The sequence below is a fragment of the Anas acuta genome, chromosome 1 (genome assembly GCF_963932015.1).
Source record: "Anas acuta chromosome 1, bAnaAcu1.1, whole genome shotgun sequence".
NCBI classification, from domain to species: Eukaryota; Metazoa; Chordata; class Aves; order Anseriformes; family Anatidae; genus Anas; species Anas acuta.
The window spans coordinates 146,287,250-146,306,826 of NC_088979.1; the positions used below are offsets into that span (position 1 = coordinate 146,287,250).

General features: G+C 39.1%; 1 protein-coding gene and 2 long non-coding RNA genes across 5 annotated transcripts in view; 1 reads left to right on the forward strand and 2 right to left on the reverse strand.

Annotated features, from left to right (window-relative positions):
* Positions 1-2,399: 2,399 nt before the first annotated feature.
* SPIC (Spi-C transcription factor) lies at positions 2,400-11,231 on the forward strand. The gene is given in 5 exon segments (XM_068663848.1): positions 2,400-2,459; positions 2,461-2,566; positions 4,320-4,432; positions 5,397-5,505; positions 8,930-11,231. Coding segments are annotated over 5 exon segments (801 nt in total). The 5' UTR covers positions 2,400-2,414; the 3' UTR covers positions 9,358-11,231.
* LOC137846129 (uncharacterized) lies at positions 6,613-14,518 on the reverse strand. Its single transcript, XR_011090393.1, has 2 exons — positions 13,000-14,518; positions 6,613-10,531 (listed from the first exon to the last, which is right to left on the reverse strand). It is a non-coding gene; the product is annotated as an uncharacterized lncRNA (long non-coding RNA).
* A 10-nt stretch (positions 14,519-14,528) lies between these two features.
* LOC137846130 (uncharacterized) overlaps positions 14,529-19,577 on the reverse strand; it is a 49,150-nt gene continuing 44,101 nt past the window's right edge. For all 3 annotated transcript variants that reach the window (XR_011090394.1, XR_011090395.1, XR_011090396.1), the window contains exons 3-4: positions 17,456-17,623; positions 14,529-15,750 (exon numbers count right to left, since the gene is read on the reverse strand). This is a non-coding gene — a long non-coding RNA (uncharacterized lncRNA). The remainder of the gene's footprint in view (positions 15,751-17,455; positions 17,624-19,577) is intronic.

The window sequence follows — 19,577 nt, forward strand, 5'->3', positions numbered from 1 at the left end:
ATGTAGGTTTTTGCCCTATACATAATATACCAGTGACAGATCCATTAGGATGTTCCACAGCCAAAAGGAATCTCTCCCACTGCCCAGGATCTTTGTGTTTTGGTTAAATAGTTAAAATATTTAATTCTATTTTATTTTCAGTATAAATCACCCTTTCTTTGTCCTGGGTTCTAGTGAAGGGCCATGCTAGCACTGTACTATACCTTTACTGTTAAAAAAAAATCCCTCGCCAAAACACTTCCTTAAAATCAGCTATTTAATGCAGCCCCTTTGCCAGCCCATTGCTGTGGGAACCCAGTCTTCCATTTATTTATGAAACCAGACAGTTTCTTCTATTCTGTGTGGAGCTGAAATTCTAGGTAAGTGTTTTTATTAAACTTACTTAAGGTGTAACATATTTTTTTTTCTCCTATGAATTCAACAGTGTAAATGGTATGAACATTCAACAGTGTCTTGCTGATACTGATGTCTTTACAGGCTTTGAAAAGCATTATCAGTAGCTTCTAATGTTCTTTCAAGGTTACCGCTTGTCATTTTGGAATTTTAGTTAGACAAATGCATTTTAGGGAAAACTATAAGTCTTCACTAGGATATTTAAGGAGATTCACATCTTTAATTTCTATAGCTCTATATTCCAAGAATCTGGGGCCAGCATGGCCCAGGTAAAATATTAATTTGGTTTGTTCCAGTTTTATAATTAAATTAGTTTGTTGAAATACTTGCTGCACTGAAATCAAAGAGAGAAATCCCATCAACTTCAGCAAGATCAATTGACTGAATCACCAAGATTTCACTTCACATGCTGATATCCTTCAGCCATGTATTTCTGGTCATCAAGATTTAAAAAAAGAAAAAAACATTAATAAATGTTGGTAGTACTTTATAATGTACTTTAAGGTATTTGTGTTCTATGTGAGGCAAAAATAGCCAGTTAGAACAATTATGGTGAGTCTTGGCTGAAAATATTTCTTGTTTATATTCAAGCATCTTGTCTCTTCTTTGCGTTTTAAAACATCACACATAGACAAATTTAGTATCTGCTAAAGTTACTACCAAAATGCCCAGTATTTTTCAATAGACTATAATTAAATCTTCAAATAATAAAATACTGATTTATTATTATTATTGCAACTTTGAAATAAAAATGTAAGTGAGAACAGGAATGAAAGATGCAAGGTAAAATAAATAAATAAATAAATAAATTATTATAGACAATGCCAAGAAGAGTTACTAAAGAATTGTTTCTGAGTAATGTTGTATATAAAAGTATACTCCATGCTAAGCTTGCTGAAAATTTGTCTATTGTTTATTAATGAACAAAGTTTGCTCCTGGAACTCAAAATTACTCTGAGAGTGTATTTTCATATATAATCAGATGCTAAACTGCGCTATGGAAAATGCAAGCTTGTTTCTACTAGGTCTGAAAAACAAAGGGATTTAAACACTTAATTTTGATTCTGGTCAGTATTTTTTGGAAGAAAGGAGTAGTTGAGCTAACTAGAACAGAATGTCAGCAATAACTCATTTTCACTTCATAATATCTAAAAATGTTTATACAATGGTTTGGATAATAATTTAAAAGTTACAAGGTTAAAGGTTGGAAACATTACTAATGAAAAATAGTATGAAGGATAAAAAAATACAATGCTACCAGTATTTAATTGCCTTAAAATGCCACTTTCTATGTAAATTACTTTTATCTGTATTATTATCTTTAATTTCATCAATTGAAATAATATGGAGGTATTTCATTTAGCTAATTTTATTTATGCTGAGGAAATTATTATTTATTTTGAGATATATAACAAGAATAATGTTTATTTTAAACAGGATTCAAGCTTTGATATCTAAATAATGGTAAGTCTACAGTGCCTCTGTTCTTTCATTACTGAAAGCTTCACATACCCTATAGAAAACTTTTAGGCAAACTCAGATATTGGGGGGATTTTTTTTAGCTTTTACTGAAGTTATGAACTTCTAGAATGACAATAATGTTTTCTGAAAATCTACATTGATTCCTATAATGGCATAGTATAGCATTATGTCTACATAAGAAATTCATTATTTTTTTTCATGTCCATGTTACTGAATGATAGTGTTGGCTTCATACATCACATTAAACAAGTAACACATACCTCTGTACTTAATACTACAAAGCAGTCCAATAACAGTAACACCCTTTTAGTGAACTTCTGTTGCAAATGAAGGAAATGAACTTTGAAATATTTGCACGAGTGAGTAATGTTACCCATGAGAGCTCACCCACTGACCTCAAAGAGACTTCGCAAAGGAGTGAGAACTTTCTTATAACAGCAATGATTCTGGTAATGCTTAATTTTCTGCAAAATACATATTCCAGGAGGATGGCATGATACATATGTATTCCATATAATCACTATATTTTCCAACTGACAATGTTGAAGGAACAAGCCTGGTCTTTTCTGACTCTTGACAGAATAAATGTTCTTGCAGAATTTTCCTGATCAAGACATACTGGGCCAGGCTTTTGAAGATGCGCTAGAAGTACTGCAGCAGCAATCTGACAAAGAAATGCAGTATTCACAAGGTAAAAGGGGCCATTATTCCCATTCACTATGGCTTTATATTTTTACAGGAAAGTATGTCTTAAAACATGTAGGTGGGAGAGGAATTTCCCAGAGGTGGATTAATGCACAGCTCAGGGGTACATTGCAGAAAAAGGGGAAGAACGTTTGGAGGGTTTCTGTCCCTCCCAGCATGGTGTGCATCTTCCAAGTCACAGCAAAGGGAAGTTGCTGGACAGCTCCCCATTTCCCTTCCCCAGGTGTACTGAGTTCAGGTTTCCTACAACCAAAATATGTAAGGCCACAGTGCAATAGCTATTTTCCAGTTTTAATGCTTTAATTGAAAAAATGCTCTTCTGTTATGCTGTAAATATACTCATATAGCAGCAAATTCCAGTGCAGAGGAATAATAATAATAAAAAATACAAAAAGTCTAACATACAAAATTAATTTCCACAATTACTTTTTATTTACATTAAAATACAACTTAATCATTTTTAGGCAGAAATGTTAGTTTGAGTCTGGGTAATTAGAAGAAAAGTGATTTTCTTGACTTCTAGACTAAGATTTACACTTTACAAAACTTAAAGTATACGAAAGCTCTATATTAATCGAGTTCAGGCAAGACTCTGGCAATTAAAATAGTACAAAACTTAAAATCTGTGTTTGGTGTTTTTACATCGTGAATAGAATTCAGAGGAAAGGAAAGTAAGAGGCTACATCAGAAACCCTCTAAGTTCAGAAGAATATGCCTCCTGTCTTCTTTGTGGAATGTGTTTCATACAAGGAAGTTTACTTACATATTTGTCTATGATATACTGAAATGCAAATATGAGCAATCGGGCCACATCTTCAGCTGTTGTAAACAGTTATTGGCCCCACTGCAGTGGTAATTTACACACTGGAGGATCCTCTATATATAACTTCTTGCAATGTTCTGGCTTGGATCTGTTGTCAGGGCCAACAAAGAGATGTTTAAACACTTGCAACTCAGTGTATAGTTATGTCTCATTGCTCACACACATTTCCACTTGCAACAGATGTGCTCTCCAAAATCTTCTTCTGACCACTCACAGTGTGTAATGTCTTCCAAGTGCCTTGGTCCAGTGTCCTTTTCTGCTTCTTTTAAACATCCTGAGGTCTTGGGGTCCTTCTGTGTTGTTCTTTCAGGCACTACAGGTACTCTGAGAATTTTTTTTCCCTGTAGCTGATTTGAAGTAATCATGTTTTTGGACAGCTGAGACAGCATTGCCCAGAATCATGTTTACCAGCTCCTCTCCTTCACTTCATTCACAATTCTGGACTCTTACTTGCATTGTACTAATGACCTGCTGAAGAATTGCATGACATTCCCTTTTTCTTTCTCATACATATATTATAATCTTCAATAATTTTCCCATTTCCTAAGACTGGTGATCTGTTTGGCTCTCCCTTTTTCTATTAACCAAACTATTTTGCAATACTATGAAATAACTGGAATTTTATCTTAGCAAATATTGCTTTACATAATGAAGGTAAGAAAAACCAGCCTAGGGCATGGTTAGCAGTACCACTATACATACCTCTGTGCAAATTATATTGGATAACCTCCTGGTTATATATTGGATAAAAATCCCGGCTCTGGAGAGTTTATTATTTAGACAGCAGCAACAGGATAAATGCATTTTGACAGGCCCAGTAGCATGTTAGGTTGTTTGCCGCTGTCGGTTTTGGTTTTGTTTTTGCCTTCTCTCCCTTCTACTCACACAGTTTTTGCTCCTTCCTCCTAATTCTCAGGTTATAAAAATTGCCTGACTGTGATCAACCATCACTCTCACGTCCGAGCAAGTCCCAGCTACTCTGCAGCACCATCTACAGAAGACCCAGGATATAGCTGGAGAAATATGATAGTAAGTGAACTGATTACTACAGACATAAATGGAAAATTAGCTGAGCATCTGTGATTTCTAGTAGAAATCATTATGCTAACTCTAACACAAATTTAGTCTGGCCAGGCATAATTCAGATAAAATTGCACTGGGAAATATTTGCAAAACATATTTAATAGGCTCTTTTCAGGAATCATTTTAGCTGTTTGGTGCTATTCTGTGGTTCATCACATAAAATGACAACTAACAAACAAACCTACAAGTACAGCAGGGAAAAGGTCTTCTCTCTCTTACCCAGAGAAGAAGAATATTGCACAGAAGAGGTAGAGAACAATAAATTTCAGTCTCTACACAGCATCTGCCCCTGTGAGAAAGAACCAGGCCTTTGATTTCTTCTCCAGTGGTCTGCTTTAAGTTGACTGGAAAGACCAGCATGGATTGCACACTGAGCTCAGCTTCAGCTCATCTTCATTCTTAAAAACACTGGAAGCGTGGCCTGCAGGAGTGATGGAAAATGGGTAGTGCAGGGGAAAGAATTTCAGGTAAACAGATTCCACAAAAGCCCGTTTTCAACCAGCAGATTAGCAAGAACGTAACAGGAACTACAAAGTCTGTCTAGAGGCACAGCACAAGTGGCCGTTGTATTTTATTAACTCTGGAAAAGAAGTTCACAGGTCCTCCAGCAGAAAGGTTGAAGGTGCTGAGTGAGGCAATTATTCTATTATCCCTCTTAACTTCTCCCCTGTTGGGCCATTATTCCCTTTGGACATGCTAATGTTGCTCCTAAGGAGCAACAGAGTGCACTGATAGAGTGCAGGGAACAGATAGAGTGCACTGCAGGCCTTTGTGGGTGTGAAAAGTCTTCTCTGGGTCGGGTGATGAAAGATTGCTTTCCTTCAGGCTTCAGGCAAATAATTATTACAAGTTTCTTTTTCGTCAGAGATTGTGCACTGTTGCTAACTCTTCATTGTCTTAATTCTTGAAGAACAGTTCAGGGGATTTTTATGCAGATGAGACTGTTTACCATATGCTGCAGAATACTCCTGAAAGCCAAGTGATGCATGCTGCTGGTGGCCAGCCAAAAGCAGGAAAAGGTGTGTAGAGAGAATACATCTTGACATGTGCATTGCATTGATTTAAAACTCCTTTGGTGAACTGTGCTTTCTCTGTATCCTAATTTTTTTACTTTTAACAGGAAAAAAAATGTCATTTTTTAACAGTAACTAGAATACAACTGCTAGTGTTCAGTTCCTATCTGCTAAATCTCATACAGTAAGATAAATCTGCTAATTTCTCATTCTCTCCTCTTGTTTATTACATGAAGAAACAAACCAGAGATGGGTTCACTCCAAATCATCTGGGTTGAAGTCTGATGCAAAGAATTACAATAACATCTTTATCCACTTTAATAACTCATTTTATTTCTTTTGGTCAAATCAGTGGTTTTATTGAAGGTTTTCAACATATGTTATTATGTTTGTACTGGATTTTATGCCTTCCTCTGTTTACTGTTCAAATTGCTTCTTAGCTTTTGTCACTTCCAGTGAACACTTTGACAGCTGTTTTTATGCTCCTTTTGGTTGACTTTACTTGAGTGGATATCTGTTTTGCTGAGAGTAGGTCAGGTGCCATTGGCCATCACTGTACTTCAGTTGTTGCACTCATTCTTTGGTTTTCATTTGGGACTTAGCATCCTTTGTATGACTCTGCTAGATGAGATTTCCACAGCTTCCACTCTGAGTGTTGTACCTACTTCTGACTGTGAGGTCTTTTTGAGTAGCTTCCTGATTTTATTGCTTTTTGAAATCCCCTTCTCTCAATGTTAACCACACGGTGTCAGTTTTTGTATCATCCCTTACCATTGATGCTGAACACTGTGGTTTCTGTTGCTTAATAGCTCAGCTACTATGACTACTACAAGTTCCTTGGGACGATGGGAAGATTAGCCTCTCCTTTTAAGTTCTGTACTTCTGACTCTTGAAATTCACTGCTATGTATGCAAATACGCCAATCAAAAAATGTTACTTTTCTAAGTCTTACCCAATTTTACATGTTGTTAGCTTAAGCCACCTCCAGTTGTTACTGCTCTGTTAAACTTAATTTCCTAATTAATCTTCCTTTTACATTATTATCAATCTTCTTTTCCAGAAGGCTATACTGCACAGTATTTCGGAATGGCTGGCTATTCTTATGTGTGTGTGTTTTGTTTATTTTCTCTCTTTTTTTTTTTTTTTTTCTTTCTTTTTGTCTCCACGACAATATCCTGCCAGAAACTATGATTTGGGGAACTATTTCCCCTATACCTAGATAAATTTAGTCCTCTTGTCCTCTTATTTGTGCATGAGAGGTTATCTGTATACTAGCATGTAGTGTTACCCTTTAGGAATAGATCTGTAAATGAAACAATTAGTACTGAGGATGCAAAGTCTGTGTTTAAAGTGTTTCATGGGGGTTAGGGCTATCTCCAGGATGGCCACAAGTTCTGAAACCTGCAGTGACTTAAATATGTTTCTGGAAAGCATCTCTCTGAGTTTGGTTTCTTCTGAAAGGAGTCCAACTCATGCATTTCAAGGCCAGTCCTTGATAAGAATGAAAGCTCAGTAAGTAGAGACCATCAAGAGATGTACGTCAAGAGACATACACAGAATTAAGCTGCTTCAGGCCAATGTAGTGCAGAAACCTAATGCAGATGCTCCGAAACACCTTCTGGAGGAGCTTCCTCTCTCCAGTGACTACATAAGCAACCTGCAGAAACTAGGCAGCTGGCTTGGACTGATGTTGTGCAGTGATTTAAAGACAGGTAATGAACACTACTAGCTTATTCAACACTATGCAGTGCAAAGATCCATGCACTAGCCCCACCTCAAACAGGTGTGTCTGCATGCTGTAGGGCTTTAGAAATGATAGCTTGAATCTAGAAATATAGCTTCATTAGCACACATAAGCCCATATGCCCTCTCAAACCAGTGCAGCAGCTGGAGAAATCTAGACAGCAGAACTAAGAGGCTGGACAGCATGAACTCTGAGATGCTGGTAGAGAAGTGGCTACACTACTGTTTTCCTGTAGAAACTCAGTCTGCAGTAGCTAGAAGTTCCGATGAACAGCAGAGGCATCTAGGTGTCCCCCAGGTCTTATTCATTCTAGCATTGGTTTGTAGGATTACGGGATTATTCTGGTTGGAGGGGACTTAAGAATGTCATCTGCTATTATTCAGAATTGCTTACTGTGACCAGGCAGTCTCCTTCATGTTTCTTTTAAGCTTCTCATTTGAACGTATTATAGGTATTTTTAGTAGAATATGTGCTTCTAGCCACAGGCCAATTTTTATTTAGATCCTGAAACTTTATTATTTTTTGGAAAGTACCTCTGATTTCAGGATCTTCTTCTTCCTAGTCTGTCTGTCACTTCTCTCCTATTTCCTTATCACCAGATGCAGAGTTATTGTCATCCCTAACAGATGTTTTGGCTTGACCTCAGTGTTCCTTAGCTACTGCCTCTTTTCCCCAGCCCCTGATTTAAAATAGCCATGCAAGACAAGACATTATGAACTTTAGGTGCAGCTGCTTGTATCCACTTTGGTTAAAGTGGAAGCCGTTCTTCTGCATAGACTCTTCTTCCTGCAAAATGTTCCTCTTTGTCTCATAATCTTCAACTCTTCCTCCTTATAGCAGCTTCTTGGTCACCCTTTGCTCTGTGAAGGGAACTGGGAGCACTGCAGAGAGAGAGACCCACAAGACCTAAGTGAAACTAATAAACCTCACTAGTAAACTTGAGTGTGAGAGCTGAACCTGTGGGGAGAAGAACTTACTTGACTGACAAATATTGCTCACTGAGCTTCCTCTATTCTGCATTGGATGCAATTTGACATTTCTGCATGTGTTTAGAAAAATACAGTCTATGAGAAGGTCTAGCTTCTTAGTGACTAGGTGAGGTTTACAGTTCAAAACTAGCTTGCTCTTCCTGAACATTCACTCCCTCTTTTTTATATCAGAGGCTACCTTGCATCCCCAAAACAGTCCTGAAACAAATCTGACAAAATCAATTCATCTCAAATACTTTGAGTTTTGATTAAGTGGGGTAAGCATTTATTAAAAAGCATTCAGGTTGGCTCTCCAGGGTCTCTTTCCAGCACTGCCTGAGGATGTGATTCCCTGCACAGCATGTGTCTGAAGATTGCTAAAAGCAGCTCCTCAGTCCTAACACACAACAAAGTCAACACACATTTGTCATGATCCACTAATAAGCTGCTCTTAAAACTCTAATGACCAAATCCCTTCCTGTCACCACAGATCTATATGCCATTTCAGAACTATCACCCCATTTGCTACTGGTAGTCTTCTGTTGAATAGTTTATATTGATCTTTGAATTTCAAACAGGATATTAGGTTTACGTATGTTTTTTTTTTGTTTTTTTTTTTTTTTTTCCTTACAATCCCTTCCAGGAAAAAAGACAACTGCTCATATTTTAAAACCAGCATGAGTTCTATTCTGACCTTTTGTATTTTATTTCTTAATAGGTAGAAAAAAACTTCGTCTGTTTGAGTACCTCCACGAGTCTCTGTATGATCCAGCTATGGCAAACTGCATTCAATGGGTGGATAAGCCCAATGGTGTCTTCCAGTTTGTCTCCAAAAACAAGGAAAAACTTGCAGAGTTGTGGGGAGAAAGGAAGGGAAACCGCAAGATCATGACATATCAGAAAATGGCCAGAGCACTGAGGAATTATGGAAGAACAGGTGAAATAATCAAAATCCGAAGGAAGTTGACATACCAGTTCAGTGCTGTTGTTTTACAGAGACTTGCTCCAGCCTATTTCTTGGGAAAAGAAACTGTTTATCATCCATACATTCAGCCTAATCAAGAGTATCAGTGTGCAGATGAATGGATTAACTATAACAGTTACATGTATAACAATGGTTATGCATTACAGCATGCTAACAGTTAGATATCTTTCTCATATAACCAAGTCTTTGTTGGCTTGCAATACTTTCCAGCACAGGAACTCTTCTCTGCACATAGCTTTTCCTATATATCATACAAACAAATGAAGAGGAGGGTTTTAAAAATTATCTTTACCTAGTTTTGTTCCTTTTGAAGGTACTCATAAAAAGCCATTGACTATTGAAGAAAAACAGCAGCTGTAGAGTAGCTTGTGTCCTGACATTAATGAAAAGAATGCTTCAGATTCAAGCTCGTATATCCAGAATGGGGATCAAGACTTTTGTCTGCTCTCTGGATCAAAGATCCCATTCTGATAACATTCCTTCATTGGAAGCTCTGTGTAAATCCCCAGCATTTCCAATTAGAAGTTAGATGTGGTTGTACCACAGAGCACATGCTCCTTATCACTTGAATGTATATGAATTATAAATGGGAGAGATTTGCCAACTGCATGAAGCTACTGTCTGCTTTTTCATCAACGCTCTTTATTAAGAGCTGATTTCTAAGTGAATGCCTGGCTGAACTATAGTGTCCACATGAAGGTGCACCTGTTGGCAAAGTTGTTAATCCTTAATCACTTATATTAACATATTTTAACATAGATCCTAGCATATGGTATTAGGATCGCCAGGAGTACATCTCACTGTTGGCAGTGGATTATTTGGGAAACTCACCATGCTATGACGACAGGGTTAGTAAAGGATTATAAGGATTGTTTTTTGTTTTTTTTTTTTTTTTTTTTTAAATGAAGATACTTACAGTTCTGCCCTCACTAATATGTGAAGCTGCACTTTAATCCATCAGTTCTCTACTCAGCTGACAAAGACAGCTTTGTTATTTATAACCTCTTTTGGTGTTATAACTTTATATATAGAAGAACAGTTTCACTTCTCCGGATCTTTTTCTACATGGCAATGCTGCTGAGATGCTCTGATTTTACACTCTCTTCATAGGAAGAAGTAGTAAATTTAGGTAAAAAGAGAGTACTATCCCCTTATGCCAAGATGATACCTGTAACTCTACATTTTCTGATGCTTCTGTTCCTTGATCAGCTTTGTATTGTCATATGAATTGGTTGTTGTGCCAAAATACTTCCATTTGACTGCATTCAATTCCATGTTCTGCATTTTGCTTCAAGTGACTTCAGGTCCAGGTAGAAATAAAGGCAAAGCCGATTTCTGTAGAGAGATACAAATGGTGTCCTGATATGTTTCATGCAATTCACTGATTTTGATAGTTACCCCTTGCTTTAAATCCTTCTTACTTCTACAGAGAAATTATTTTATGTAATAGACACAATGCAACACACTCCACTCAAACAAAATTCAAGTTTTGTAAGATTGGATTCAATACTTTGTTAAGATGACAGACGTGTACTTTCAGAAATCTGAGGTTTGTTAAACAGCACTAAAAACAGGCCTAGATTTTATGTCAGTGAACATCTACCAAAATAAGAAGGTAATAACTGTGTTGGTACTACTTCAAGTGTAGTATTTCATAATATGTAAATTTTCTACAAAATAGACACAAGATGTCTCTGGTTTTATAGAACTAAGTCTTGAATGTGCTGTAGCACTAAATGTACTAGGATTTTTACTCTTTTAGAGGACTGAGAAATTTAGGTTGGGATGCCTTCACTGTGTGAGCATGTACCTAACTATGACTTCAAATAATCTTTATGTACATAAATTTGACAAGAAACTGCACATTTTGGTTACTCCACATCTGTCACTACTTGCACACTGTCTTTATGCACAAGGCTGGTAATGCACACCAGGATAAGAATTTGCTTTGTGTAAAATGTTTACTTTATCAGTGTGTTTGGTTTCACTTTCCTCAGCCTCGTATACTTTTTAAGGAAATAAACACTTTTGCAGATTCTGTGTTACCTTTTTCACCTATACGTAAACATTAATGTTTTCTTGCTATAAAACTGGTAACCAGATGAGAATTTACAGCTGCAGCTGGAAGAGCAGTACAGAACTGGAGAAGAGTCCAGGGGTAAGAAGAACTGGAGGGAAGTTCAGGCAGAGAAGATATGAGGGAATCATGGTATCAGTGGAGAGAAAGAAAGGGAAATTAGAGTTAAGTAAAGCTGAGGAAAGAGAACAGTATGAGCCAGAAACCTAGTGGGGGAATCAAAATAAATAAATAAATAAATAAAACAAGGGAATGACACGGTCTGTCTTTCTTAGCTTGTGATTGGAGGCATGTGGTAGGTAGGCACTAAAGAGCTTAGATATGTGGATACTATTGGAAGGAAAGAAAGATAAAGGATACTGTGCACACAGCGGAGAGGACAGATTTCAGCCACAGGAATAACCATGTGGACTGAGATGGTGTTAGAAAAAGATTTGAAAAAAAAATAATATATATATATATATATATATATAGGTACTGCCCCAAATTAAGTACCTGGAGAGATTGTGGAAATTCCTTCTGTAGTTCTGTGGCTATACAGCAGGATATTTATCTATACAATAAACCAACATTGGGCTCACATACAGAAAACATTCTTGGTTGTTAGCAGTTCTCTAACTATACAGAATCATAAAATATCCCAAGTTGAAAGGACCCACAAGGATCACTGAGTCCAAATCCTGGGTCCTCAAAAGACCACACAAAAAATCAGACCACATGTCTGAGAGCACAGTCCAAACTCCAACAGGCTCGTTGCTGTGACCACATCCCTGGGGAGCCTGTCCCAGTGCCCGACCACCCTCTGGATGCAGAACCTTTCCCTAACCCCCAGCCTGACCCTCCCCTGTCCCAGCTCCATCCCGTTCCCTCAGGTCCTGTCACTGTCCCCAGAGAGCAGAGCTCAGCGCCTGCCCCTCCACTCCCCTCATGAGGGAGCTGCAGGCCGCCATGAGGCCTCCCCTCAGCCTGCTCTGCTTGGGGCTGTACAAACCAAGGGACCTCAGCTCCTTCTCACACATCTTGCCCTCCAGACCCTTTACCATCTCCATAGCCATCATAGACAGTTTTGTATCTTTCTTATACTGTGGCACTCAGAACTGCATGCAGTACTTGAGATGAGGTCGCACCAGCACAGAGCAGAGAAAAATCCTTTCCCTTGACCAGCTAGCAATGCCGTGCTTGATGCACCCCAGGGTACAGTTGGCTCTTTTGGCTGCCAGGGCACACTGCTGGCTCATATTCATCTTGCTGTCAACCAAAACCCCAAGAAACTCTTCCTGCAGAGCTGATCTCCAGCCTCTTGTCCCTAAGTCTGTACACAACAAAACAAAGGAAGCGGTGGATTCTTTGTTGAGAAAATCTTGAAATCATTTGTCTTGAAATCTTTTAACCAAAGCCATATCCCTTACTGATATGTACAGTAATGGTGTTATCCAGGAGTTAGATTTTAATACACAATTGGTGGTGCAGAAACATACCAGGTGATGATACATCTACCATTAAAATGGAGGGCTGAGATGGCTGGGTGGCAAAGTAATAGCCATATCAGAAGACACAAGATTTAATGTAGGAAATTGGATTGCTGCTAGTCTCAGTATTTGCACAAGTCTGTCATGTAACTCCGTGGAATAAAGCCAAGGTTACACACAAAGATCTAAGCAGAACCAGGATGGGTGCTTGTAGTCACTTTGAAGCTGGAAAAGACAGTCCCATGTGCATCTCTTACCTTCCAACACCGTCCTCCCATCCTCAGCCTCTGCATCCATCTCCTCCTTCCTGGTTGTAAAGGCTTGAACATATCTGATGGTGCCAAGCACCCAGAGGAAACAGAAGCAGCAGCATCTGAGAACGGCTTTACGTTAGCTGTGTAACTTTTGATAGCTGACCCATTGCTGCCACTGCTGACTTCAATTTTATCTTTCTCTTGGCTCCTTCCTCCTCACCCCAGCAGACAAACTGGGCCAGAAATCAGGCTTTCTGACCACCCACCTGCTTAACTTATGCACACACTGATTTAGACAATGCATCTTGAATAGGTTTCCTTGATTCAGAAAAGCCTGGAACCTGGCCTAAGGCCTGGAATAGAGCCTAAGAAAGAAGCTGTGCTCCTCCTGTCTCCCACTCTCAGAGCTGCCCCAGGCAGAGCTAGGTGCCCTGTAACGAAGTAATGTGTGTGCCTCCTGATGCTTCGAGCACTTATTGAGGACATGAGCCTGTCAGAGTGAACTATGCTTCTTAAAGGGATGGCAGAAATCCTCTCACACAGGTGTGACTAAGCATTTGGATAATCACCTTGCTCATCCCCTCATTCTGGACCAGCGCCTCTCCCTAGCACATGTTGCTTGTTCGCTTCAGCAAGCCTAACTACCGAGGAAGCATATCACAGGTAGGCTGTCTTTTCTTTTTTATCTGCTGTAACTTCAGCCTTGTTTCCTGATGGAAGGTCCCTATACTACGAGCCAGGACGGCATTAGGTGGGGTCACGCCCTGGCTGGAGGAGCTTTGCCTCTTTGGCGTGGGGGTGGCCCTAGGCCCACCAGATGGCACCAACACACAGCTTTTCACACTGAACTTGCAGTGTTTGCAGTCCTCATGGTCAGTTGGTCTTCCCTGCATGTGAAGAATATGTGAAGAATCCATGAAGAATAAAAGAATAAGCAAAGCTATATATATATGTATATGTATATATATATATTTTAGATTTAGGCTTCTGAATTCCTGTGAGTAGGAATTGCAATTGATAGCCTTACAGACTCTCTGAAGGATACAGAACCAGACTATTATTGTTACATACTATATTTACTCCGTCTTGCTCTTACTATGCCATATATCCTTTTCAGCAGACAAAGGCAGGAGGGGGGAGGGGTTCTTAGCTTCCAGCTGAGAAAAGTTTTGGTTTGATTTGTTTTGAACTGCTTCAATTCAAAGTTGATATCAGTGAAACTTTTCCCTCTGGTAGCACTTTGGGCATGCATCAAGTACTTACCTCCACCCTTTCAGATGCTTACCAGATGCGTGTTCTGGTGACAAATGGATCACAGTTCCCCACTGTGCCAAGCACAGATGGATGCAGTGGGTTACCAATTCCTACCTTTACAAGCTGAGAAATTCTCCTGTTGCTTCATACAGCTGCATGCACTGATTTTCCATTAGTACATTGTCAGGTGAGTATAAAAAGAATGGAAAATACTACACAGAGTGATGGGCTTTTTTTACAAGAAACTGCCTCATGGATTGTTTCTCAAAAAAAAAAAAAAAAAAAAAAAGTGTCCTGGCTACCAAACACAAATCTATTAACCTTCTTTTTGGTTAATGAGAGCTGACCCTGCATTCGTGACAACATCTAAACAATCATAGGTAATTGCCAAACACAAGAATGACTGCAAACACACTGATGTATCAGGATAACACTTGAGACCGACTTGGTTGTTCAGGCTCTTTGCTAGTTAGGTTTTGTTGACACTGGCAATTCTTATGGTTTCATAGTTTAAAAAACATTCTTTTACAAACAAAGTCAAGACAAACTCCCAGATTCTCTCTAAACCACAGGAGCAGACCCCTGCATCTGTGCACAAACTGAGGGTAATGGCTTTGCATGTGCCTGCTGCTGTCTGTATGAACAGATTCAGTTGTGGGACTGGAGAGACACCAAGACCATAAAACACAATCTGTATTTTTTAATCTCTTTTTTTTACAGTGGCTTTCAGTTCTGCTTTCAGTCAAGTTTACAAATATGGTGTATTTCAGACAGAAACATTTCCTGTAATACTCTGTTAGACAATGCAATTAAGGACTCCTATGCTACAGAAAAGCTAGAAAACTCAGTGCACCATGAACAAAATCACTTGACAGTGACAGCAGAGGGCGCTTGCCAAAATGTAGCATTTTCTTGGTATTTTGTTGCCTTTTTTTGTTTGTTTGTTTTTTGTTTTACACCTGCCAGAAGTGCCCGTGGGTTACCAACTGGCCTGCAAGTGGCACTTCACATGCAGTCACTACCTACCTGAGTAAGGAATTCTGCTGAAATCTGCCGCTGGTTTAGAGCCGTATTTTATCTAACTTCTATCTGTCTTACATGCAGACATCCTGTCAATTTCCTGTGGCATGTTTCGGACCAAAACTGTCAGAGTTACCTATGAAATTCCCATTGGTTTACTCAAAAGAGGCCTAGATTTTTAAAACTTGAGTTTTTAAAACTTGAGTGCATTGCCACCACTACAGTTACTATTTTATATATGGTATTTTTATCATGTCTCTTATTATACCACTATCACCAGGAGATTTCACAGTGCTCTGAAAAAACACCTTTATTCCCATTATATATGTAGGGTTAGAAGAGCATATTTGAGGTAAGGTCAGATGTGTGTGGGCACGTGGCAGGTGAGGGATCAGGCAGGAAAGAGACTGTCAAGATCTTGGGCCCATCTTGCAGCCAACAGCCAGGCTCAATTTGTCCTGGTCCAGCTTTCTGCTGTTCCTGAAGCAACAGAAGAGATAAGTAGAATAATTAGCAGCATCCAATGCATTTGTTAAAAGTGCCCAAAAGAGACAGCAAGCAGCCCTCCACTGGCACACCTGGAAACAGTATTTTTTTTTCATATTACTCAACAACACACCCCAGATCTAAGTTTCTGGATGCACTAGAGAAGAAGGGAATTTCTGGAGCCGATGGGCACTTTTTGCCAAATCAGCATTTCTTCTGCTTTTTCTGATAAAGGAAGATATTTCCACAGGTCCAACTATGACAGCAGGGAGCTTCAAGTCAGACAGCCTGGGAGTAGGGGGAACATCTTGAAATGCCACTCTCCCAGAGCAATATAGCGCCTAAGAAACACCAGCCACCTTGTTAGGAAGTTGCACATTGAACAGTCCGTGTTGATACAATGGATTATAAGGTGAATTACAGTGCAACCAGGCTGTATTAGCAAGATGCCATTAAACTGCATGCAGAGTGTAAACTGATGGATGGAAAAGTAAATTCCTTATTTGACATTCCAGAAACACATAACCTAATCCAAGGGTTCAAGAACCACAATGAAATAAAAAGAAAGACAGCTGGTAGTTTGTCATGATATCTCTCTGTAGATTTAGAGGCATTAATTACATATGGGGAATATTAATGACAGTTTAAACTGGAATGTAGCTAATCATTATGATATGATCTCCAAGCAGAATGCTGGTGAAGCCATGTAATATTTTTCCTTCAGGCAAAATGAAAACTCAGCAAATCTGTGTGGAATACTATCAGTTTGTACTGGCCCAAGGGTCTAGGCTGACTTCTTTGCCTCATGAGAGCAGAATTCAATAACAATGAGAAGACATTTCTTATAGATTTGGCTAACCCTGTAAGTCTTGCTGAGATACAGAAAACATAGGAGGTGGCTTAAACACCTTCAGAATACCTTAAAAATAATAATATTTGAATTATTTGATTTGTCTTCCAGTTTTTAAGCCCCTTGATCTTAGGTCTCCAGTCTGGCCCAAAGAAGTTGAGGCTAAAATCTTCTCAAATAACACCCAGACTCTGGTAGAGTTGGGGTGGTTTGAAATGTAGCACATTTGGAGAGATGCACAGCAGTAAGGAAAACTCCATCTTCTGTACAAATAGCAATGTGCTTCACAGTGGAGATAAACCCATCTACCACAATGGGTTAGCTGCTTTCAGCCAGAGACAAAAGCAGAAAGATGCAACTGTGAGATGGTGAATGGCCAGTAGAAGATACTAATTGCTCCTTAAAGTGTGGTTCAGCAGTCCACAGTATTTAAACCAAATGAGAATCAGGATTAAACATTTCAAAAGGCCTTGGAAGGTCTAAGCATATCACTAAGAGTAGTCCTGGAGAAAATCTGTTGTTTTCACTTGGTGTCACTGAGAGATTATGCTGTGTCTTGTGAAAAGACCACTAGAGTGCTTTGAGAAGAAGCTGAAGGAAGTCTCAGCACGCACTCCTCTCTTTACTTGGAATTTGCATTTAGGCTGAAGACCAAACCATCAGGTTCTGCCTGAGCTGTGCTACAGCCATGCCCTGCCTGGCCTCGTACCTTGCTGATCCAGATACTCACCCTAATCCATAGATTGATTTCCTGATGTGACTTCAGACCTTCCCCATCTGTGTGGACATGTCTTGCCATCTCTGAACTGTCTCTGACCTGGTTACTGCCACCAACCCTGCTCTGCTCACCTCAGTTGGGTGTTGTCTGGTCGTGTCCTTGTCTGTGAGGTCTCTTCTTGTCCACCTTGTTAAGCTCAGCATCCCACTCCCCTTCCATTGCAGATCGTTGTCATATTAATATTATCTTTTCCTCTTGAGAATTCTTCCTCTGACGTCTCTGACAAATCCACAGTTGCTCTAGAATAATCATTACAGGAGTGTAGTTGTGAGTAGTGTAAGAACCTCCTTACATACAGTAACCAAAGAGAAGCTCTAAAGAAACAGCTCTGCAGGATTTGGGCTGTTGCAGGCTGTAAGTAACAGGAACAGTAAGCCTTTCTGCTTTCTGAATCGCTTTCACTCAGATACAGCATGGTTTAATTTCCAGTGTGCCTCCATCAGTTTGATTTCTTCTCATGTTTTGGAGTCCCTGGGTAGCTGTAATTCACCCCTTGGTTTGCCCTCTGACATGGTGAGGACAGCAGCATATAATCAATGGCAGGCTTGCTACTATTAATCTTGTTCAGTAAGGGCCTGATCTTCTTTCTGTGAAAAGCAAGAGGACGGTTCATGCTGATGTCACTGTAGGAAGGACGGTACCCCAAACATTAATGACTTCAGCAGCAGGTGTTCCAGGAAACCCACATCAATCTTCCCTTTTGTTGAGATTAAGACTTTTGCCACCCTTTGCTGGGCTGGAAATCAAATACCCATGCAACCTGACTCTCCAACATTAGGTGTGAAAGGTGTTGCATGCAAAGCTCTCCATTCATTTTAATTGAAAGAAAAATGAACAACTAGCCCTCTTGAAAGATGAACACCTTTGAAAGTGATCACAGTTACCTACAGCTCTTATATTTAATGATATTTCAAGACTGGAAATAAGAAACAGCGTAAGGAAGCTGAAGTTCCTATTTTCCTATGGCAAAAATATTCCTTTCTTAGGTTTCTTAGGCATGAAACCATGTAAAGATGTGTTTTGGGGGACAAAGAAATTGCTTGATTTTCTCAACCCGAGTCTTGGTTTACAGCAATTTGGAAGCACAAGAGTCCTCATTTTAGATTCTCAGTCCACCAGGACTTTGAACTACCTTTAGTGGGTCTGGACATAAGTCTTTGTGCTATTGTGTCATAGTTATTTTTTTAACAACAGCTGTTCAAAGCTATTCAGAGGCCTGGAATGCTGCAGTACTTCCTGAGAAGGTAGATTAAGCTCGTCATACAGGGATATTGGTCTGCAAGTATTAATTTTTTATTGCATAAAACTCATGTGAATCCTTCCGGGCACAACCTGGTACAGGAGATACCCATGGAATCAGTTAAATGTAGATCAGCTACTTAGGATCTCAAGAAATATGCAAGTTATGTCATTACACAGCAAAACATGCCATTTATCGCAAAGCTGTAGAGTTCTAAACTTTTAGGGGACTATATATATATATGCATATCTTAATCATCTACAGTTTTGGGTTTCCAATTTTTGTAGGTTTGTATTATTTACATAATAATAATGCAGAGTGCAGAACATGTGTATGCCTATAGAAGTTTATGTACACAAACAGGCACTTATATAGTAAATATTTTAATTTGCTGTATAGATTGAAACAGAAAGAAAAGTACGGACTCTTCAAGCTACTTTTACACCTTTAATATGATGTATGATTGTTGAGGTTTGATTAAGTGTAAGGAGTGAAGTAGACAGGTGAACTGTATCTCATAAAAATATTTTTCATATCACATTGCCTTTTGAAAACAAATCTATTTAAGATCTTGATATGATTTATGCCTGGTTGACAGGATCAATTTTTAATTTCAAGGTAGTGAGAGGTGTGAGTGACTGCAGAGACATAGTAATTTGCTTACAGTTGGGCACAATGCCCACATGTGAAGAAGCTGCCAGGTTTACTTTTATTCCCAAGGAGTATTTAAGTAATGATCACTTTACTGCTCTGCCCCTAGATCATGCATTGCCCCAGAGAGACTCAAGTTGCCCGCCTCCACTGCAAGAGGGCTCATCCAGCATCAGGTTTGTAGGCAGGAAGGTGTCTGAGAGGGGAAAAAGTCCAGGCTGCACTGAGATGCTCTGTGTCAGGGATGAGGTGAGCTGAACCCCCCAATGTCTTCTGAATGTTTTTGTTCAGACACCAAAATA